We start from the raw sequence: 23,802 nt of genomic DNA, 5'->3' as shown, positions 1-23,802 counted from the left end.
CACATAAGTGGTTGTTCTATATTCATTTCATAACTGTGGTATACACAAGAAACAAAGCTATCAAAAATCAGCCTATACATTACAGAAACTTTTAAAACAATTAAACTAGTAATTTGAGATACAAATACCCTGAGAGGAACTAGCAACTAAGTATCTGTTTATTGGTATTTTTAAACTTTATTTAAGAGACTGTAACTAATATTTAAAGTAGTTTGGTTATATTACCATGTCTATGTAGTATTTAATACATTTAGGCTTATGCCATGCAAATATAATTAAGCTAAACCAACGAAAAAATTTTTAAATAAAAATACTGATAATTTTGGTTTCTGTGAACATATCTGGCCCAAACCATGTTTTTCAAAACTAGGTAAAACAGTGCCCATTAAAGAAAAAAGAAAAAGTGTGGTAGGGAGGGAGGGACTACAATCAACAGGGAACAAATAAGAACCAAATGTTACAATAGAAGGAATTGTTTTATTCATTCGATGTGTTTTTTATCTTTGGGTTTTCTGGGTATATGTTCATATAAAAATAACCTAAGTTAAGAAAAAACAATTGCACTGTTACACTAACATGGGATCCAAATCAGAATCAAGCCTGTTCGTGAACACATCCTCGGTGGTAGACGATGGGTTACAAAGAGGCAGAGAAGACACGCTCTCTACCCTCAAGGGAGCCCATGATTTTGCTAGAGAAATAGGACATTCAAGGGAAGTAGGAAGTAGTAATACAATGTAGCATGATCTAAGTGCCAAATGGATGTGTCCAACACTTAGGAATTCTAAGACTATAATGACCACCAAGGACCAGAGAGGTTAGAAAAGGCTTCCGATTAGCAACCAAAATTTAAAGGAAAGATAGGACTTTGACCACAGGAACAAAAAGAAAAGAGTATTCCAAACTGGAGTAGTATCTTTGACAAAGCTTACAGAGGCAGAAAGATATGGAGAATAGTAAGTAATTCCTATTTGGCTTTGACAAATGGTTTCATGTAGTGGAATAGCAAAGTTGGGGCAAGAACATCTGGGGAGTAAAACCTGATTTCTTAAGTGATTTTTCCTTTCATCCAGATTTTTAGTGTATTAACTAAGTTAAAAAAGAAAAAAAAGTTAAAAAATAGCCATGGCCAGATAGCTCAGTTGGTTAGAGCAGTGTCCTGATCCATCAAGGTTGTGGGTTCAATCTCTGGTTGGAGCACATACAAGAATCAACCACGAATGCATAAATAAGGGGAACAACAAATTGATGTCAATCTCTTTCTTTCTCTCACTCTCTCCCCCTCCCTTTTTCTCTCTAAAAATCAATTACAATGAAAAAATTTTTAAAGTTTTAAAATAATGGGCAGAGATTAGGCCAAGTTATTTGCATTAACAACAAAATGTCCTACCCATAAACACCTGGACGTCTCTCTGCCCTATAACCTCCACAATAATTCACTAGACTTTGTAAATAACTACAAAGCTAAGTTTTTAGAATTAGAAACTTGATTTAGAACTGTAACAGGCAGTGCTCTTCATTTAAAGCAACTCACTCTAGAGTAACAACTCTCTTAACCTCTTATCTGTTTGCTCAACCCCTTCCTAGGTTGGATGAATTATAGCCCATGTTTGGGAATACTTGAATCACAGATGTACAGTAAAAACTGGAATACATATTCTTCCTCTTGAGGTCTTTCAGCAACGTGACAGAGCCTAAGGTGGTACTGAGGCAATATGAACACTGAAAAGAAGATTCCTGTCCAAACAATACTCAAATACTGCTATTCTCCAAACCCCCTTCAATCTATTGGGAGGGAAAAACAAGCACCACTGTAAATCCCAGCACTGCCATTTTATGGTCCTGCCTTTTCTGAAACTGACTTAGACTTAAATTGTAGTAGTGACACTTAAACCCTCAGCCTAGATGCTATCTGTCATCATTTCACATAGTGCATGCTATTTACCCAATACCCACCCCCACCCCTCCAGTGCCACCCACCTTCTCCCTCCCATACAAACAATCATTCAAATCAACTTTCACAGATTAGGTGCTATTTTAAAAACATCAAAATTTTACTTTACCCATTCTCTCCGATGCTCCCTGTATTTTTTTAAGCTGTGAGTGGATGACCATGCTATGTGATCAACAACTGTGAAGGCTAAGCAAAAGTGAACTGAGTTTAGTATTATAATTTCAAAAGAACCTTAAAGTTTGTAATATTTGACATACATAATGGTATGCAGAACCCTTATTTTACTGCATATTATCAGGCATTAATGGCAAGCAATTTATAAAAACAACTAAGTAGTATTTTTTTTTTTTTTGGTACAGAATTAGCTTAGGGAAAACAGAGAAAAACCCAAAAGCACACAGACACAAGCCCTAGTTTGTACGTGGAGGTCAGCCCTGACATAGCCTGCAGTGTGACAACCAAAGCTCTCTCCTCAGGTATACTCGTTAGGGGCCACGTATCACTGCTAGCTTGAGACAGGACAAGTACATTCCCTCTAAAATAAAATCCATACCCCTTCAGCGAAAGGAAAGCCAGAGCTAGAGAGGCATATAACTGAAAGCTTTGAGCTTCTCCTTGCCCTGTATTCGAGTCCTCAAATGCAGAGAAATGTTCCACCTTCTCATTACCATTTCTTACAGTATAAGCTATTGAGTGCACATAATAAGGTGGGAACTATGTACAGACCCATGACCAATATCTAATCTAGTAAAGGGCAGGGTACTAGTAAACCCTCATGTCTTCACTTCATGTAAAAACCAAGGTAAAAGCCAGTGACTACCACTGCACAGGTGACAATTACACTGAAGAACCAACTCCATCATTTTTACACCCTCCTCCAATTTTCTCACTAACTCTACTAATTTAGCCCACCTACCTTTGCTGTTCCTTTAGAATTCAGCCTAAAACTCACCTAAGAACCCATTTGTAATTAACTTTTTAAAAAACCAGCCCATGTTCCCTTGTTAATATACTGTTTAAATTCACTGTACATTTATACAATTCAAAGCATACAATTCATTTATAAACGAACTCACTACTATGTCTTAACTTAAAAAGATTATCAATGCTTTGGAAACATTTACTATAACTCGATACATGTCAAACTTTTTAGGAATATATTTATTACATAAGGAAAGGAAAGGAAAGAAAAAGAGTATTCAGCCAAAGATGGCATTGGGAAAAACCCGTTATGGCCTTTTCCCTTCCAAATGTAACAACGAGTCACTTCTTCCTAACAGAACTTATAAGCATACTGAGTAATAGTAGCAGCTTTTCCTTTCTCCAGAAAATGCAAAAATAAGGGAACTATACAGTTCAGAAAGGCTATTCATCTTAATACTTCTATGTGGTCCTACAGGTTTAAAATTACAAGCAGTACAAATAGCACCCCCACCACAATCCCTACGACAAGCCCAACATTTTAAAAATGCAATGCCCACTGCAGAAGAAATTTCCAGAACAAGTTCTGGAAATATGACCAGAGACCAATAATGCTAAAATAATTTTTTAAATCTACCAGCCTACTTGTCTATGAAAATCCAAGCAACAAAATTGTAAGGAATGAGACTGGTTAACAGCCTTGGTAGGAGGAAAAAGAGCTTTAGGGTCTTTCAGAGCTAACAGAATGGCAATGGAAATATGAGGACAGAAATACTGAAGTAGCTATGTTCCAAGGACTCTATTCCATCGCTTGCCACAACCACATCTTCTCTCATTATACAAGCATAGAGCCTTGGCCACTGGCAGGGATTAAGGCCATCACATTTCTGGAAGGATACATGCTTTAGGAAATCTATCTACACATTTCTCCTCTTAGATTTAAGAAATATATTAGAAAAGTGTGAGCAAATCGTTTCCTAAAAGTTAAGTTCTAGAAGTGGATTATACAGAATGTGTTTTATGGACATATGCCATAAAGTGAGTCATTAAAGAGCTGCAGCCTGCCCTGGCCAGTGTGGCTCAGATGGTCAGAGCATTGTCCCATAACGTAAAAGTTGTGGCTTCGATTTCCAGTCAAGGCACATACCTGGGTTGTGGTTGGATCCCCAGTCTGGGCGCATATAGGAGGCAACCAGTCAATGTTTCTCTCTCACATCACTGTTTCTCTCTCTCTCCCTTCTAGTCTCCAAAGATCAATGAAAAAAAATTGCCCTCAGGTAAGGATTTAAAAAGCCAAAGCTGCAGCCTGTTAAATTTATATTGATACTTGCAGAGCTGCAATTCTGATTTAGCAACACTCCTACTATGGATACTTGGTGCCTTCTATCTCACAGAACTTTTCTCTACACAAAATTAGTAGTGAAAGCTATTTCTGGCTATGAAGAAATAGCTGAAAAGAGCCAAAGAAAAAGCAACTGGCTGATTTATCTGTTAAAAAGGCAATTTCTCATTGGTTGATGACAGCTATAAAAGCTAAGCAGAATCTCCCCTAATCTAAAACCAATGATGAAAAGAAATAAAAAAGGAAAAGAAATGAAAATATCAAAAGACAGACAACTCAATGAAGTTAAAATGGAAAAAAAAAAAAAGATTACTATGAAGGAGACTGAGCCTTACAACTACTGAAACAACATGGCAGAAGCAATGTGTTGAATATACACCAAATATGTTCCTCAAATTAAGTACTACAAATGGTCCCTCATGTTTCCCTACACAGTCCCCTACACTGTATAGGGGAAAACACACAAAATAACATTTGTTCATTTTTAGAGGTATCTGATTGTCTTTGTATTTTTTTAAACACCCTTATTTCCAAAATTGGACACCTACAATCAGTATCACAGAATTCATTGCTTCCTGAGTAAATTCTTCACTCCCCGCTAGACTGTTAGTCCCTCTAGGATTTAGAGACCTATGTCACTACTTTATTGCAGAGTCGAAAGACAACAGAAACAAGTATGTCCGTAATCTCTCAGGAAAGAAAAGGAATCAATAACTAAAGCAACTCAGCAAGATGGGAATGTTCCTGAAAGTAAGATTCTATTCCTATGAGCAATTACAATCCCCTACAGCACGTCGGCCAATAAATATACAGAAGATCATGCCTGGGGAAGTATTCCCTGTGATACCAAGAGGCAAATCGAACTCTAACACAGAAACCTCTCAAAATACACGTTTCCTAGAATCTGAGGTGGACTAGCTGTTCCCCTAGTAAGCATGTATTCCCTGTCCATAATGTAAAATCACAACCACTCCCCCACCCCAGTCTCTAGTCTAGTCATTTTTGATAAGCAGTTTTTCCCATAACAAGGCACCTTTTCACAGTCTTCCTATGCGAGGTTGGTGAAATCCTCCAGAACTGCTAACCACCCACCACACCAAAAGACTAACGGAGAGGTGAGAAGTCAGTTGAGCAAATTTCTCTGGAGAAGTCTAGATGGACCCTTGGGGCCTCCTCCACTTCTCCCTCTCACACACCGGTGTGTACTGCTGGCCAGTCATTTCTACTTAGGAGCTTTGGTATATACAGTTCAAGCAACTTTCTTTCCACATAAATGACCAGACAGTATTTTTCAAGTATGAGATTTGTCCATAGGATGATCTTAGGTGTTACTTGATTTCACTAACGTGACGTTTTAAACACCACTCACTTAGTGGTGATTATTTATTATGAATAAATCAAGGAAAAAACCCTCCCACTGGCACTCAGTCTGTGTTTAATACAACAAACAAGTTCTAATTTTTAGCACAGAGTAAGTGACAACAGAGCCTAGTTATCTGCTGTAACATCATGTAGTTTTCATTGTATTTATTTTTCTGAGGACATTAAATTCTTTAATTATCTTAAGAAAGTGAGGTGGAAAAACAGGCTTAAAAATAGTAAAGCTATATGTAAACATTTGAGAAATGTTATTCTAGAACAAGGTTTCTGAAACTTTTTAAAAGTTTTTTCTTTAGTTTACTTTTAGAGAGAGGGGAAGGGAGGAAGAAAGAGGAAGAGAAATATCAGTGTGGGAGAGATACACTGGTCCAGTGTTTCTTGCATGTCCCCAACTGGGGACCTGGCCAGCAACCCAGGCATGAGCCCTGACTGGGAATTGAACTGGCAACCTTCTGGTTCACAGGCCAGCACTCAAAACACTGAGCCACACCAGCTAAGGCTCAAACTTCTAATGTGTAGCAGTCAAGTGAAAGGCTTCTTAAACACAGATTGCGGGCCTCACCCCCAGAATTTCTGTAGGCCTGGGCCAAGTACAAGAATTTGCTTTCAACAAGTTCCTGGGTAATGTTAAGATTGCTGGTCTGATGGATCACACTGAGAACCACTGATTAGAACAGTAATCAACAAAGTTTTTTCTTAAAGAGTCAGGTAACAAAAATTTTAAGCTTGCCAATCACTGTCTGTTGTAACTTCTCAACTCTGCTGCTGCTGCAAGGCAAAGCGGCCACAGACACTATGTACACAAATAGGCATGGCTATATCCCAATATAATTTTACTTACAAAAAGGTGGGCCATTGTGCCAGCCTTGATCTAAAACATACCCTCAAGTATAAACTAATACTTGGACAGAATACAGAAGCAGCTGAACAGCTAGACATAGCATAGATATCCAACCTGTTCTACTGAAAGGCAAAGCTTTGGAAAATTTAACTCTGAAAGAGAAAACAGGTCTGCAGAAACCTGAGGTCTCAAGAAGATAAAAACAAACAAACAAAAAAAACCAATTTACCATGCATTCAGGAATCATAAAAGATTCAGCAAGGGCAACTGGTTGAATTCTTTTCATGTCGAATCACCTAAGTCAAACATCATTGCAGACAGTTCACAACTAAATTAGAATGTATGGATCAATATCTAGAGAGTGGAAGTTTTTTATTGGAAAAAAATATACAGCCTCTCTTCTCTAGCCCATGTTCAACAGCAAAATATAACATTCAGTTGACTGAGCTACATGTTATGTTCTGATGGCTTTGACTTTTCAAAGTCATAAGTTACTCAGCTAAAACGAAAACACTAAAACTGGAGCCAATTTCAGAGTTTTTACAAACTACTTTTCTCTTACAACTACTTTTCTCTAATTTTATTTTTTATTTTTTCAGTAACCTTACAAACTTGACAAGCTCATCTATTTTGGCCTCGTCTTCCAACTTCTACCCTACTGCTGCTGGTGCCTGAGACTTTAAACCAAAAAAGAACAGAATGACTTTTCTGCAGGGAACGAATCCATAAGACTCCTCTCAGAAATTTACCCCCTCTCCCTCAATCCCTTATACTTTCTCCAGCAAATCACCCCAACTTTTTTCATCTTCTCAGTCTACAGTTTCTTAGTAGACTAAGTTGAGTAGTAGAATCACTTATGCTTCTTCTACACTAATAGCAGTTAGTATATAACAGCCCTGGGCTTTTAGGATTCAGTCCACTTCAAGCACCTTTCTGGAATTCCATTCTTGAGGAGCATCTGCCTATCTCTGCAACCCCACTGATTGACTGTGTGAACCCTTAGCCACTTCAAGCTCTAATGCTTGTACAAAACGTCTGGCACTGATCACTCAACCCTGATCCATGATACCTACTTGCCCCTGAATTCCTGTTAGCTATTTTGCACATGCAGCTTCACCACCCTTCACACTTACATTTCACCCAACCCAAATCTAAGCATCTATTTGCTGCTTATAGAGATTATGCATTGATAAACAAAATTATTTTTTCCTAATTTTAATTTTTTTAACTGAAGTAAAAGAATGTCTCAAAATTATAAGGCTTTTTCCAGGGGAGCTCAACAACTGTAAAGAATCCAACAACAATGGAGGATTATATGATATGATACTATTATTGTTTTCTGGGCTGTTCTATAGATACAAATATCATTCAGAGTTCAAAAGGCAAAATGAGTTAATAGTTTTTTAATGGATAAAATATGTGGGTGTCAATAAAGCTTACAGTATTTTGCTATGCCTGAACCTCTGATTAATTCAAATATTTACTAAAACTTTAACCTTCTTATGTTTAGCTACTGTTCAATCTTATGTTGGCTAAAATTTCTCACACTATTAATGAATGTATAAGCTCTAGAGTAAGAAATACCCATTATTAAAAAAAAAAAAAGTGTGCTTGTATATTAAAGGCTATGCCTCCTTCACTTAAAATGAACAGTTCAAGTGGAATAACAGAATGGCTTACAACTGACCAAGAAATAAATATGGTTCATTATGTTAATGAAAAAAATTAAAAGGAAATGCTGTCAATGTTGATGACAAGCCAAGGAACACAGATTACAGTAAAGCTAATTTTATGAAGAGAAAACACTGAAGATACTACTTCAATCTCTGATTAAATAATTCATTTTGCAGAAAGGCATGGATGTCACTGTCCTACAGGTTCAATAGTTATGTATCGCTGACTTATATCAGACACAAGTAAATGATTTTCTGAACTGTATTGTCCTTGGTAGCTCCTAGGACAAGTATCCTTTTAAGTTTACATCCCATAAACTACAACCGCTGAACAATATAACCAATCAACAAAAAATATTAAATTCTGATTAAGATTCTATATTAACTGAGGAAATATAATACCATGTTTAGGAAGATGACTATCAAAAAACAGCTAACATTATCTGTAAGCTTTATCTTGTCCCAAACACTCCCTTAACCATAATGGACAAGTAATGATGCTATAAAATTCTATTCTATATGCTACATTTTATTGGTTTACTGGTTATTTTTGAGGGCTGATTTTCATTCCTGGGCTATTTTAGCCTTTCATAGAGGGTCTCTGAACCCATTTAAAGGTTATAGCAACTAATAAGTATGGAATCCTCAAAACTACTTTCTGTAACTTTCCCAATTTCTAAACAAAGAATGTAATCTAAATTCACACCCTCGATTTTGTTTAATTCCTCCTACCCCTGCATCCTGCCAGGCCTATCTGGAATCAACACCAGAGACTTAATCATAACCAACAAATTGTTATTTGTTGGCAAAAGGGCTTTAGCGAAGGGACATTCTCACAATGAACTCAGCTCGGTGCAAATGGCCATGGTCTGTGTGGGGGCACTGGGTTCCTCCCAGTGTCACACAGACAAGCCCCAACTGCTGCCTGAGTTTCCCCGGGGCTGCCTTCCTGCTCCCTGCTTTCAAATGGAATAGTTTAGGGAAAACAAATTATCCCTCTCTCTTCTTTTAATTCTAACACCTAAAACAAAGACACTTATTTGTAAAATTTAACATATCTTACACTTCAGATAAAATGATACTGATTTGTACCTACTATCGTTCCTCCCTTCTACAAATTTTAAATATTGTTTTTCCAAGATTTTTGGAGTATAACATAGGAACTTGTTTGGTTTCTCCCATTTAACAAATTATAGATTTAACTTGAGGCAAAAAAGGTTAAGTGACTTACCCAAGGTTACAATTAGAGGTACAGCTGGGGCTAGAAACCAGGTCTCCTGAGTCTCAGCCCAGTGTTCTTTTCCTTAGCCCATGACGCCTTATCAGAAAAATCCAAATACAGTCAGACCCCCAGTTACATGGGTATGAGTTACACTGATTCACATATACAAACTTTATATAGTGTGACCAATGTTTCAACTCACGCGGTACCCTGCTTCCATTTATGCAGTATGCCAGGCATCGGCACGATTTTCAGTGGCACACAGGCGGTTGCCACCACCAGGGCCCTAGGCAAAATTGCAAAGAAGGCAAAGTTTGTCTTTGGCCCTCCCACCTCCCTTATACATTCCTCTCCCACCTCATAGTCATCCCCCTGCCCAGCCTCCCAGCGCCATCATGCTGCCCTCTGATTGTCCAAAGCCCCCCACACTGACACCACTCACCCAGGACTGTCCTTCTGAAAGCACCCAGTGGAAAAAAAATTACCTGTCCAAGAAGGGGCAAAGGGGTAGGGGGAGAATGGGGACAACTGCAATAGTCTCAATAAAAAAAAATGAAAAGTTACCTTTCAGTTGCCTGCCACTAGAACTCCTATTCCTGAGAATTTCAGTGGTTCAGATGATCTAAATGGTTAACTGATTTAAGTAAGTCAAAATAAAGTACATTTAACAGACTTAAATCTCCAAGGAGTTTAAAAGGTAACTAATTAGAAACTCTGATTTTGGGGAGCCGAAGGAGTCAGGTTTTCCCACTGCCCTGGGCCTCCTGTGCCACTTCATATCCCCTCAAAGATAGGACACTAAGGTTGAGGGGTTATTACCACCTTGAGCCCACTACCAGAAGACAGTGATTGCTTTAGTTAGTCTCCCAGAATTAAAGTTTTTTTTTTAATTGGACAAAACTGCCTTAAATACCTCCTACCTACCTTTTCCATATCCCTCTCACCTCTCGAATCCCCAATTCCACCTAGTGCCAAACACAACCAACAGCAGTCCCTGTAAGCTGTTCCTGTGTCCAATACAAAGCTTCCCATTATATGGTTTCAAATCACATGGTGTTATTGAGGAAGTACCTATGTTCCCCTATCCCTGAGTAACTTGAAGTTGACTGTAAGCTAATAAAGAACAATCTTAATTATGTAAAAGTCCTCAATCATAAAATGAAATATGTAAACTCACTTAACTATCTGGTATCTGGTAAGAAGGAAAAGAATGGTCTGATTATTATCTTGTACACATAGAAGAAGTTACGTATCTAAAAAAAAAAAATTCAATTCTTTTCCTTGAAAGTAGTATGTTTCTTCTAGCCCAACACAGCAGTGAACATCCAGTCATTTCGACTAAATAATATTGTGGACTCTTAAACATGAATTCACTGGTAAATCCTCTTTGTCTGGAGGCAAAATAAATACATAAATAATCCAGTAACAGACACAAAAAAATATAAATTTATTTGTATATAAAACAGAATGGATTTTTAAAAATCCATGTTTCTGTTGACTACATACACAGGAATATATATATATATATATGTATATATATATCTGTATATTTGGTTTAGCTTTGCAATACTAGATTAGCTACCTAGTTCAGAAATTTTTCAGGTGATTGTAGCATACTTTGATCCAACTACCCTCCCTATAAAATCAGGAAATTCAATCCACACAGAAGGTACCAAAAACGGTATCTAACTAGGATTTAAATACATGAATTTTAAGCAATTTCTGTAATTTTATTCCAAAGATTATTCTATCAGCTAAAATCCTAGACTAAACCCCTTCACGATTGCGTCTTCACAATGAAAAAGGAGTAATAATGTTAAGACATGCTGCAGATGTATAATGACCAATCTTATCTAAAAGTGAAAAGTAATAATGGGTAAGTTTCTCTAGTGGCATTTCAAACTGTTACCTTTCAAGGATTTACTACACAAATAAAATTCATTGCCTTTCCAATCTTCCCCTCAGGTCTGCACAAGCACAAGTAGACTCGCCATCTACACCTACTTGTGTGTTCTACAAGGAAAAGTTCCCAATATGGGTTTTTACTAAAACTGAACTGTGTACATTGAAAAGCCATTCTAAATATGCAATGCCAAAAAATATTTGGATTCAGTAAGTTTTTTAAAATGTATTAATATATTTTGCTGCAAAGCATTCAAGAAATTATAAAAGCGACTTAAAAATTTAAGGCTGCGTCTTTTCTCTTACATCAAGCAATTTAAATAACTTGTTAAGAAAAAAAGCAATTTTCCAATGGCTAAGAACTATTCGCCTATACAAGCAACATACAAAAATAAACAAGTGTTTTTATTTTGGTTTTAAGAAAGTATTGAACTAGACCTTTCCTCCAAAGTAGCATGGACTTGAGCTGAATTTCAAAGAGTACATTACTAATTACCAGCGACAAAAAAGCAACAGCATTTCATCTTTTATTTAAAAACTCTCTTTGTAACAAAAAAAATATCCAGCAATTAGTGGTTTTCTATACAAATTCTAACCTAAGTACCTAAAAGAATCGTTTCTCTCAATTCTACTTCACTGGGCATCACATTTTCAAAATGGCTCTATTTGGGGCACATGCAAGATTTGTCAATATTTACTGAACAAAGCCTCTATTAAATTGTCTAACAAAATGGAGGTCTCGGGAAAAACAGGACCTAACATTTTTTCCCCCACAAAATGGGGCCAAACACACCCACTCAAGAAACCATGGTTTGGGTCAGATTTTTTCTTAAGAATGGTTGTTTCTGTTGGGGTAGAATGTGCATTTCTGGAACCGAGTTGATAGTAAAAGGTTTCCTCCGGACCCAGGTAGAGGGGATGGGGTGGGAGCAGTTCTCTCTGGATGCTCTGGAGGGCGGCGTCGAGGAATGATCCTAAAGCTCTGGGTTAAGGAGATCAAGGGAGCGGAGGGTCTAGCGGTCCGCAGGTACCTAATTAGACCACAAAACGGGCCGCCGGACTACGCAAGACAGACATGGGCTCTTCTGTCCCAGCCAAGTCAACACTGAACGCTCAAACTCTCCTTTCGGCTTCCAGGCCCCGCCTAACACCATTGGCAGCAGATCCCGCCAATCCGCTCGGACACCGCCCCCCTGGCCCGCCTGCCCAGCCCTGATTGGATGGGACTGGAGCCGGGACCTCGTGTTACCAATCTGGGAGCCCCTTACTCAGTCACACACGCAAGCCCAGGTGCGCCCACAGAGCCCCTTCTCCATCCCCTCCCCCACCCCCAGGGCACTGGAAGAGACTTACCGTCCCGGGAGGTGCCCATCAACTGGTCCAACATCGCGCGCATCTGGGCCTGCGCCGACATGGCTGCGGCGTAGCGGGCGGGCAGACAGGCGGGGGTGGGGCGCAGACTAGGCCCTTTTGGGCAATGGGGGACAAGGGAAAGGGCTGGGGGAAGGTGAGACGCTGTCTCGGTTGCCGCTGCCGCCTCCGCCTGAAGGCGTGCGGGAAAGGAGCCGTAGGGTTTACAGAAGAGTCCGGGCTGCGCTCCTGACGACGACGCGTACCCGGAAGGCAGCAGCCCCCGAAAACGACCCTCGCTCCCTCAAGCTCGGTCGGATTCCTGGGACAGAAGCGATATTAGTCACCCGCCAGCAGCCGTCAACCCCCCCCTCCAGGCTCTGACGCCGCTCGCCACCGCCGTCGCTGCGACGTGAGCGCGCACGCTGCTCGCGCTCAGTCGTTTTCTGCGGGGGCTCCACCAACTGCCGTCCAACTGTACTTGCTCCGCCCGCTCAGTCCGCCCCGCCCAGGAAGGGTCCCACCCTAACGGCTCTCGTGCGCGTGCACGCGAGCTCTCCTACCTCTTCCCCTCGGTTATCGCGAGACTTTGGTCCTCCCATGAATCCAGAGCGGCATCCGCCTTGGGCGCCAAACCTCACGCTCCGGGCTAACAAATCGGGTACGGCTCCGCGGCACCGTGGGCTAGTGACCCAGGCCCGAATCAGTAAATGTACCAGAGGGTTAGCCCAAGTATAAAGTGAGTAGAGACCTTGTGGGTCGGTTCGACTGTCAGCAGTCATAATAGTTATGGGCGTATTCCTAACCAATATTTACCGACCAATTAACTCGTTTTCAGGAGCCCGCCATTAGTTGCGCAGACACAACCCTTTTCTTAACTGCTGCCCGACCCTTTACAAAAGGAGCCGTGGGGATCCGACATCTATCTGGTTCGTTTTCCTTCATGTACTTAGAGGCCTTAAGCTCCCCGAACGAGGATAAATAAAATTCAATGAATAACACCTGGAATTGATACAGTAGGAAACAGGAGATATAACCCATTTCGGGTCAATATCATTATTATTTGTAATAACAGCAGGAAGCTGTTGGTCTGAATTAGGAACTGCGGAGGTTAAACAGTATTCTAAGAAAGGAGAGGTGATGATCTTGCAGAGAATTTTTTCCTGCTTAAGAAATTTGAAGGATAAGGCCTTTCTTTTCATTGAATCATCAGCAACGGGAAAATGCCTGTGTTCATAGCTTGCCATCACCCTGGATTCAAAATCCATAGGGGGACCTTGAGCAATTTATTTCTTAACTTCACGTTTAATGTAAATAGAAACCATATAGCACTCTTGTGAGGCCTAAGTGAGCTAACAGAAAACGTCTAGCCCAAAGCCTTGCCCCAATGCTTTAATTGCTTTTTATAAACTTAATTTTTGTTTCATTAAAATTTTATATACATCGCATTGGAACTTAAACTTTATTAGCACGATCAACACAAAGTTAACATGAAATAGCAATCACTGACCCTGGATCTTTTTAAATGCATATTGGGCACACACACACACACACACAAAATGGGAATCACATTGCCTTTGGTAACTGACAAGATAGCTTTTCCACTCAGTTATTCAATTAAAATTCAAACTCCAAATACTAGGAATGTCATCCTTTGAAAATTACGTACAATAAAAGAAAAATGTTCAAATTAATGTGTCCCAAAGGGATGTACTATTATATATGTACATAATATCCATAAGAGGGAAAAAACGCTGAAGTGTTGAAAAATTATGTTAGTGAAGAGATTTTAGTCTTAATCTTGTCTTTTACCTTTCTGGTTGCTTACATCTCTTATAAACAGAATTTAGTTTTTGTTTTTTTAAATAGTCTGATATTCACTGTCTTTTAATTGAAATATTTAATCTTTTATATTCATGTCATTTTAGTTATTTGTTTGGGTTTAAAGTTTTGTCTATTTATCTTTAGAGGGGAAGGGAAAGAGAGAGGGAGAGAAATATCAATGTATCGTTGCTTCCCGTGCATCCCCTGCTGGGAACTGGCCAGCAACCCAGGTATGTGCCCTGACTGGGAATCAAACCGTGATCCTTTGGTTCGCAGGCCCGCTCAATCCACTGAGCTACACCAGCCAGGGCTCTTGCTTGCCTTTTGATCATTCCATTATTTACCCTTCTGGTAGTTTGGAAGTTTTATTCCATTTTTACTCTTTTAATGGTTAGCCTAGAAGTTATAACAGGCATCTTTAATGTATCAAAGTCTAATTTCATCAGTACCTCTCATGTCCTCCCAAGAAATAACACAGGGAACCTAGGAAACCAACTCCATTTAACTTCTTGTTATAGGCTCTTGTAATGTGTTTTAGTTCTAGGATTTTTATAAAAACCAAGTTTCATGTAATCAATGTTTATTTACCACTTTCTTTGCTCTTCATTCCTTCTGGAATCTCTGCCTTTTCATCTGGGATCATTTCTCTTCTGTCCAAAGTTTAAACTTTAGGACAGGAGTCAGCAGCCTGCAGTCCACAGGCCAAATCTAGCCTGCTACCTATTTCTGTGAATAGTTTCATTGGAATACTGCCAGGCTCATTCATTTGCTATTGTCTATGGTTTATTTTGCGCTACAACAGCAGAGTGGTTGTGACAGATACCATACCATATGGCCTGCAAGACTAAAATATTTACTATCTGGCTCTTTATAGAAGTTTGCCTACCCTGCTTGTTTGCTTTTGTGCTTGCCTGTTAGTGAGGAACTCTCCCATTTTACTTTTATTTATTGATTTTAGAAAGTCTACAGCCATACCACCCCGAATGCGCCCAGTCTCTTCTGATATCGGAAGCTAAGCAGGGTCGGGCCTGGTTAGTACTTCGATAGAGAAGAGACAGAGAGAAACATCAGTCTGTTGTTCCACTTAGTTATGCATTCATTGGTTGATTCTTGTATGTCCCCTGACCAGGGACTGAACCTGCAACTTTGGCATATTGGGACGATGCTCTAACCAACTGAGCTACCTGACCAAGACCTCTCACACTTTTGTTGATCTGAAAAGATCTTTATTTTGGCTTTCTTAATTCCACATGAACATTTTTATTGGATATAGAATTCTCAACTGGAAGTTACTTTCTTTTGGCACATGGATTGTATCTTTCCTGCTGCCTTTTACCTTCCATTGCCCCTAAGAAGTCAGTTCTCAGTCTCTCATTCCTTTGAAGATTTTGGCTGCTTTCCAATTTTGTTCTTTTTGCCTTTGAATTTCTGAAATTTACTGTGATGTATCTGGGTGTGGGTTCTTTTAAAAAGACTTTCTTTTTATAGAGAGGGAGAGAGGGAAATATCCATGTGAGAGAGAGACATGGATCAGTTACCTCTTGAATGTGTCCCAACTGGGAACTGAACCCACCACGCAGGCTTTTGCCCCTACCGGTAATCCAACCAGCAACCCTTCACTTTGTGGAAGGACGCCTAACCAAGCCACCCTGGTCTGGGCTGGGTGTATGTTTATTTATTGTGCTTGGAAGAGTCTTGAGTTATTTTAAATATATTGTAAATTCTAATAGAATTCAGTGAGAGGAAGCAGTTGAAAGTAAAGGAGAAAAGGTAGGAGAGAGCAAAGTCAAAGAATATAATAAAGCAGGTACCATATAAAAAAATAGAGTAAGTTAACACAGTGCCAAAATGGCAGGATTCCCTAATTCTGGGACGTTCTTAGCATAGAAAGATTATTACTAATACAGTTCATGTACCAGAAACAATTCTTTCTCTTTCTAACACTGAGTTCAGCTAACTCTTGATAAAAGGTACAGATTGATTACATCAGAGGGACAAAAATGGTCTAAACAGATTTTTTAAACCACAAGAAATAACTGGTCTATACTCCAGGAAGACTGGTGGCAATAGGGCTTAGAGGAGGGTTCATGATAAAAGAATGAGTGCAGTAAAAAGATGAAAAGATGTTCTTTGTGTCAGGCATTTGTTATGTACTGTGCAAATGTTTTATGTACACATTATTCTCATTGATTACAGCCACCTGGTTGGCATTTCCATTGTACGGAAGAGGGAACACACCCAAGTCAACTAACCTGCCCAAGGTTATACAGCTGGTAAATTATAAGGTGGGATTAAAACCTAGGTCTACATGAGTTCAAACCTGTAATAAATATTTTTTTTCAGGTTTTATTTATTTACTTTCAGAGGGAGGGCAAGGGAGAAAAAGAGAGAGAGAAAGATCAACATGGGAGAGATACATGGATCAGTTGCCTCTCACCCCCAACTGGGGACCTGACCCACAATGTAGGCATGTGCCTGACTGGACATCAAACTGGCGACCTCTTGGTTCACAGGCTGGTGCTCAATCCACTGAACCATACCAGCCAGCGCCATAATAAATATTTCTTAACTTGTCAGGCAGTTCTGTCTCCATTTGCTTTCTATAAAATGTTATTTATTGCATATATAATATTGTAACAACAAAAAAATGAAAATATCATCCCATCCTAATCCTTTTGCTTCCTTCTTTTTAGCAAAACATGTTTGGGTGATATATTGGGTTGGCCAGAGTTCTTTGTTTTGTTTTGTTTTGCAGTGGCTCTAAGTAACGCTTAGTTGTCTTTAACTTCATTCAAAAGAGTTTTGTTAGATTCTGTTATGACAGCTGTCATACCAGAATTTTTAAAAAACATCAAAATTGGTGAAATTTTGTGTAGCCATTTTAATATTGAAGCTGGAAGAAAATATGCAACATTTTTGACATATTCTTTAATATTTCAAGAAAGGTAGAAAGGCAACTGAAATGTAAAAAAAAGATTTGTACAGTATTATAGAGGTGCTGTGACTGATCAAATGTGTCAGAAGTGGTTTGCGAGGTTTCTTGGTACTATTGACATTTTAGCCAAATAATTCCTCGCTGTGGCACTGTCTTAGGCATTGGAAGGTGTTGAGCAGCACCTTTGGCCTCTACCCACTAGAAGCCAATAGCAGGAGATAGCCATCATACTCAAAATACCCAAATTAATAAACTTATTTGTGAAAATGGAAAATGTGTCTTTTATTTTACAGAAAAAAACATTTTTTGGCCAACCCAAAACCATGTCAATGAAACAGAATGGGGAAGAGAAGTATGTTAAACATTTATAGTTTTGCCTTGGCCAGGTGATTGGAGCCTTGTCCCATACACCAAAAAAAAAGGTTGTGGGTTCAATTCCCGGTAAAGGCACATACCTAAGTTGTGGGTTCGATCTCCTGTGGGGATACATTTGAAAGGCAACTTAACAGTTTCTATCTTACAATGATGTTTCTCCCTCTAACTCAATTTACTTCCTCTCTCTCTAAAGTCTATAAACAGCCCTGGCTGATGTGGCTCAGTGGATTGAGCACAGGCTGTGAACTAAAGGGTCACCTCAAGTGAGGATTAAAAAGAAAAATAACATTTCTAGTTTTTCTTTTAATACTTTATTTATCTTTAGAGAGGAAGGGAAGGGGGGAAGGAGAGAAATATCAATGTGTGGTTGCCTCTCATGGTGAGTCCCCTGCTGGGAACCGGCCTGCAACGCAGGGATGTGCCCTGACTGGGAATTGAACTGCGATCCTGTAGTTTGCAGGCCTGCACTCAATCCACTGAGCTACACCAGCCAGGGCACATTTCTAGTTTTTGATCTGTTTAATTGAATGTGTTGTTTGACCTCTTAATACTATTATTTTTATGTTAATTTAGAAGAGATGGTGCAGTGCTTTATAAATAGTTCTGTTCAGATCATACTACTTCTAATGAGCAGAACTGAGCCATGCACTCGAAACAACGATTGAATAATGCTGTGTTTAAGTCACTGTAGCAAGTGCTTTCGAGACAACAAAAATGAATGACGTGATTCTTACTCTTAAGAACCATATGGTCCAGATGGTCCAGGAAAAAGGAGTTACGTAAGACATGCCTATAATCATAATGCCAGAAGACTCTGACATATACCACAAAGGACACAGATAAAGAACTGTTGTTAGTTTATAGAAAAAATTTTTGAGGAATTCAGGATGTTAGGAACAAGGGGGCCATTTAGGAGACTAGTTTAATTAGAAGGCAGAAGAGAGAAGTCAGTGTTTTCCTCCTCCCTCTCCCAGGTCGTCCTCCCTGAGGCCTGAAGTTGAGTGGTGTCCATGATCTTACACAGAACAGTCACCTCTGTCAGGTCAAGGAAGTAATACAGGGGTAGGCAAAAGTGGGTTTACAGTTATGAGTTCATGGAAGTTTATTTTTGTTTTATTTATTTAAATTACTATTATTTATTACTAACCTACTTTTGCCCACCCCACAATAACATCCACTGTTGTTAGCCCATCTTGTTGATCTGAGTTCAGGCAACATCTTTATGCATCTCATTAACTCTCCTCAGTAACCCTATTTGACTGTGCCACCTGTTTGCTACCAGGATATTCATATACTTCTAATAAAGTATATATGTATAATTGTATGTCTGTATATGTATAGGAAGTATTTGGAAAGATGCACACCAAACTATCAGTAATAGGTACCACCTGGGAATGGGAATGGGGGTGGGGAGAGACAAAGGGAAGGAAAAGCGGGCTTTGCCCTGACCAGTGGTGGCTCAGTTGGTTGGGTGTCACCCAGCTTTCAATTCCGGTTCAGGGCACTTGCCTGAGTTGTGGGTTAGGCATGTACAAGAAGCAGCCAATAGATGTTTCTCTCCCTCTTCTCCCTCCCTTCTACTCTCTCTAAAAAGAAATAAAATCTTTAAAAAAGAAAAGAGAGCTTTTATGTCTATACCATTTGAATTCCTTACCAATAGGCTTGTATTACTTTAAAAGAAAAATACTAATAAAGAGTTTTAAAGGTAAATCCAGAACATCAATCAGCCTCCTGTAAGAAGTTCAATCAATTCACTGAGAGTAAAGATGAAACCTCAAGAAACACTTGGCCAACAAAATGAGAGAAAATCCCTGAACTTTAAAAAAAATTTAATGATAAATACATAATAATAGAAATAATTAAATTCTTGTATGAAGGCAGCATCCGAGGAATTTCTCCATTGTCATGGCTCCCAGCCCTTCCCTCCGGGCTGCTGGGGCAACTTGAGACCCACCAAGCCAGCCGACTCCTCCACTGAGCGCTCACCCTTGCCATGAAACTCCTGATGGAGGGCCACGTGTTCACGGACGCTGCGCAGGAGGCAGAGGTAGGTGGCAGCTTGGAAATGAAGCTCATGTTGGGCCCTGCACAGCTTCTCACTGGTGACCTGGAGAAGTACAAAGGCAGCCCAGCGAGAGGCCACAAAGTAAGACTTAATCAACATTCTACAGAAATAAAATTGAAAAGGAAATAGAAACGTGTATATGTGTACACTTAATACATATCTAGAGGAGCTCTGTAATTGTTGGTAATTAGGAAAGCTGACCTCTAGTTAACAAGTTTTACAAAGTTCCACTGAGGTATTTCATTGAATGAGCACACGTTTTAATACTGGAAAGAAGTCATCCAGTTTCAACTCTCTCATCTCACAAATGAGGGAACTAAAGCCCAGGGAGGCTGGGTGGTTGTTAATGACAGAGGTGGGATCATTAAGGTCACCTCACAAATGGAGAATTTTCTTCCCTTCAAATAAAGGGCTGCTGCTCATATGACTGCGGACTCTGCTTGATGTGGCATATGCCTTTCATGTCACTGAAAATTTAAAACGTATTTTGTCTAAAACAATAGCTTTGTCCTCAATAATAACCAAATGAAGTTTTTACATCTAAAAGTCATATGCATATATTCATGTCACTCTTACTCTCACAGTGTTCATATCTATCTGGAAAATCTGGATCCTGATGACCGCCACCAGATGGAAACTTCAGAGGCATTCTGAAGTCCTCAGTGACTTTAAAGTCGGTTTTGTCTTCCTCATAATTAATTTCCAGATGAAGGAAGTTAGCCCACTATCCTTCACTTGACCAGTTTCGTGTTCTGTGGCTGTGAGAAAGGGATGGGGAGGCTGAGATGGAGATGTGTGCATAGCCTCAGTGACTTAAGGGGCCTTGTCCAGTGCGGATTAATCTGGCACTGCTGCCTACAGAACCACCTTTCTTTACTTAAATATCTAGGGTTAGAATCTGAAAATCAGAAAGTGTGGTTTAAGACCTGCAGATCACATTATGTGAAAATGCCACTTGCTGCTCAAAAATAGAATTCATCTGCTTTAATTAATTTAACTATTTATAATTAAACATTTATAAATAAATGTCAACACCAATGTCAAACATCAACAAAGGGTAATATCCACTAGGTATGTAAACCTAAATTGATAGGATCTGAAACAGGAGTTCTACATTAGTGTAGCACAAGAGAATACTGTTCTTGATTTAGCTAGGCCTGAATCATGAGGAGTCTGGAGAGAAGGGTCAATCAGGAATATAACATAGTAAAAAAAAATCAAAAGATAAAAGGAAATAGAAAGCTGTGCTTTCCCTAAGGAGAAACGGGAGGTTTCTCCCCAGTGGAGCTCCATCAGCCTAGGGAAAGAATAGACAAAATGGGCCTGGATGTCTAGTGCGTTAGCTCTGAGCCAGCAGGAAATAGACCATTCCCCATATCCTTATGCACTTTCCGCAAAGCAGCGTTTCTGGAATTTATAGCACAAAATTGTGATTTATTGCCAAAGAGTTTTACAGCCATTACCAAGCCTCTCCGAAAGATGGTAATAATGCTTCCACAAGGAACAACTATAAACATGTCATCTTAAAAATCTTAGAATGACCTGTCTACCACCTACCTCATCTGTCTCCACTTCAGCAAGCACACCCTAAGCTTGAGCCATTCTTAGCTGCCAGTTCTCACCTCCAGACTTGCAGTTGTGCAGCTTTTAGACCTCATTTTTCCAGTCCCCATTTGCTTGCTAACTCCAATTTATCCTTAAGTCCTTACTTAATGAATTACCTTCTGAAAGCCTACCCCTTCTGTATACTAGGAATCCCTGTTGTATACTGCCTGAGCACTTACTTATTCTAAGTGCTTGGTCAGAAGGATGATCCTCAGGCAGACTGTAAACATAAGGCAGGATCCTTGTGCACTTAATTCGTTTTTAGCCAAGTTCCTAGAAGTCCCTAACATTGTCGCCTTCTAACACTTATCTGAATTTTAGTTCTAATATTTTGTATTTTAACTTCCATGGCTCAGAAATTCAACATTTATGTTGATAGTTCCCCCTTTTCCTACATTGTTCAAACAACCATAAGTTTTCTTCTGTAGAGCCCAAGATGACTCTCCAGTGTATTATTTCTGAGATACGTTGCAACCTCTCTCAAGTTAGACACCTAACTTCAAAGGCAGTCATTGATGAAGACTCCTATGGGAACTGGGCAACCTAGTTTTGAGTTGTTATACATGTTGCTTAAAGGGTCGCTGTCCCTGTCTCAGCTGCCCGTTAAAAAATGAAACTATCTTCTGCTGCTCTTGCCTAAGGGGGATATGGCATGTGGATTTCACAAAGGAATTTCTCAAGGATGGCTTCCCAAATATTTCTGTCAGCTACATAAGGAAAAAAAACCCTTAATGTCGTATATCAAGTTAATGTCGTAACTGACAGTACAACATCATTACAAGTTTCTGGTTCCGCTCTACAAGGCACCATTTTTTAAAGTGGTGTGGGGGGTAGAATGCAAGTGAAACAGTTTCTGTTCTTCAGGAAGCACCCTGTATTCCACGCATTATTAGTTCTTTCTACCTCAAAAATTGCCACTGAGAAGAGTGGGTAGATCCCGTGGGTGGTGGCCCTACACTCGTCCACCCAGGTACATACACCTTTTCCACCTGTATATCCTTATTTCCCTCTTCGACTCCCCCCCCCCCGGTTTGTGCAAAAGCCAGCCAATGAAATCCTCGGAAACGGCTCCACCCCCGGGCGACAGCACTCCACTGCGCGCGCTAGGTCAGCCCGTGGGCTAAGGCTGTGCGTGGACCTAGGGAAGGCCTGGGAGTTTTTTGGCCAGAATCGGGCCGGGTGGGAGGGTCGGCCCTAGACGTGCGGGCGTCTGGCCCGGTGCTGTCTTCGCCTGCCCATTCCCTACTTTCCCTCCCATCCCGGACAGAGGCTTCCGTACCCGATTTGCCCGGAAAGCCTTCACGAGATACCGATAAGCCGCGGTGTCGCGATAGGGTCGACCAGTGGCCGCGCTCAGGTAGCGCAACTCCCGTAGAAGGCCTCGTAAAGTGCGCGCCGGAGACCCGAGCGCCGCCATTTCCCAGTGCTCCGAGCCTGGTGCCCTACGGCGCCCTTACGCCCCTCTCACTGCCTCACCCCCAAGCCCAGCCGCTCAATGGTACGGTCGGACCCACACTAACGGCTCCCCTCCTCGATTGCAAAACAGTGGAGAGTCTCACTTCCCTTCTCTGCGGAGCCTTATTAATCAAACGCCGAGCAGGTCCCTAAGGAGTTAAGGGAAAAGCAAAGGGAAGCCGAGTGTTACCGACGAGGTAAATTAAAAAACAAGCCAGGCGAGGGAAAAATCCTTGCCAGTTGCATTTAAGATGCCATTAGCTGATGACCTCGCGTAATGGAAGGCTGGCGGGAATCGATCTGAAACAACACGCCGAAAATATATTATTTTTAGAGGGGATAACAAAATTCAACGTGTTGACTTCAAAAATCAGAGGGAGAGAGTGGAGTGTGCTGATGGTCGTAAATTGTAACCTAACACCAGGAAAGCCACACGTACACTTTGCTTTTTTTTTTTTTTAAGTAAAATTAAGTTGGTAAGTCGTTACAATTATTTTTTGAGAAGAAAAAACTTCATTCACCCCAGATGGGACTCGAACCCACAATCCCTGGCTTAGGAGGCCAATGCCTTATCCATTAGGCCACTGGGGCTTCTGTGAACGGCCTCCTTCGGTAATGTATTCAACTTTTTCCTCTTTCGTACGTCATTTTAACCAAGGTTATGTCTTAACCTATCCTGGGACACCACACCTAGTACCAATATGAAAGACGAAGCATGCTGGGAGTTGTAGTTAAGAGAACAAAAGGCTGCGTTACAACTCCAAACGCTTCACCCTGGAACAGCACCGTGGCGCCGAACCGAGAACGGGCGCGCGCACTGTTTTGCACACGCATTTGCCAGCGTGATTGTCCTCGCGCCTGCGCAGAAGCAGGCTTGCGTCGTCGCGGAGCCGAGCACGCTGGGCAAGCTGGCCGAATCTCCAAGACTCGTCCTTCTGGGACTCTGCTCGGTCCGGTT

The 23,802-nt window shown here is 40.3% G+C and overlaps 2 protein-coding genes, 1 long non-coding RNA gene and 1 other non-coding gene across 10 annotated transcripts in view; 1 reads left to right on the top strand and 3 right to left on the bottom strand.

Annotated features, from left to right (window-relative positions):
- LUC7L2 (LUC7 like 2, pre-mRNA splicing factor) overlaps nucleotides 1-13,037 on the bottom strand; it is a 66,099-nt gene extending 53,062 nt beyond the window's left edge. Inside the window, exons 1-2 of one of the 7 annotated variants that reach the window (XM_053656600.1) lie at nucleotides 12,589-13,037; nucleotides 9,536-9,619 (exon numbers count right to left, since the gene is read on the bottom strand). In XM_053656600.1, the coding sequence (XP_053512575.1) occupies nucleotides 9,536-9,573 (38 nt within the window). In that variant the 5' untranslated portion in view covers nucleotides 9,574-9,619; nucleotides 12,589-13,037. The other 6 variants (XM_037159280.2, XM_037159273.2, XM_037159272.2 and 3 more) reach the window with 6 other exon arrangements.
- Nucleotides 13,038-13,173: 136 nt separating this feature from the next.
- Nucleotides 13,174-13,586, top strand: LOC128626079 (uncharacterized). The gene is made up of 2 exons (XR_008389976.1): nucleotides 13,174-13,324; nucleotides 13,424-13,586. It is a non-coding gene; the product is annotated as an uncharacterized LOC128626079 (long non-coding RNA).
- Nucleotides 13,587-19,531: 5,945 nt separating this feature from the next.
- Nucleotides 19,532-22,951, bottom strand: FMC1 (formation of mitochondrial complex V assembly factor 1 homolog). The gene is made up of 2 exons (XM_037159282.2): nucleotides 22,669-22,951; nucleotides 19,532-19,826 (listed from the first exon to the last, which is right to left on the bottom strand). Exons 1-2 carry the CDS (start codon nucleotides 22,804-22,806, stop codon nucleotides 19,623-19,625), a joined length of 342 nt encoding a protein of 113 aa, XP_037015177.1. The 5' UTR covers nucleotides 22,807-22,951; the 3' UTR covers nucleotides 19,532-19,622.
- A 411-nt stretch (nucleotides 22,952-23,362) lies between these two features.
- Nucleotides 23,363-23,435, bottom strand: TRNAR-CCU (transfer RNA arginine (anticodon CCU)). Its single transcript has one exon. It is a non-coding gene; the product is annotated as a tRNA-Arg (tRNA).
- Between the last annotated feature and the right edge of the window lie 367 nt (nucleotides 23,436-23,802).

This window comes from Artibeus jamaicensis, unplaced genomic scaffold (assembly GCF_021234435.1).
Source record: "Artibeus jamaicensis isolate MK-2021 breed Jamaican fruit bat unplaced genomic scaffold, CSHL_Jam_final scaffold_2172, whole genome shotgun sequence".
NCBI classification, from domain to species: Eukaryota; Metazoa; Chordata; class Mammalia; order Chiroptera; family Phyllostomidae; genus Artibeus; species Artibeus jamaicensis.
The sequence above is the reverse complement of the archived record's forward strand: the minus strand, read 5'-3'. Positions and strand labels throughout refer to the sequence as shown.

What these genes read in the sequence shown, in the direction of transcription:
- FMC1 (XM_037159282.2), bottom strand. Translation starts at nt 22,806, where the DNA reads ATGGCGGCGCTCGGGTCTCCGGCGCGCACTTTACGAGGCCTTCTACGG. An exon ending in AGGCTTTCCGGGCAAATCGG is followed by an intron (nt 19,827 to 22,668) that starts GTACGGAAGCCT and finishes GTACTTCTCCAG; the next exon opens with GTCACCAGTGAGAAGCTGTG.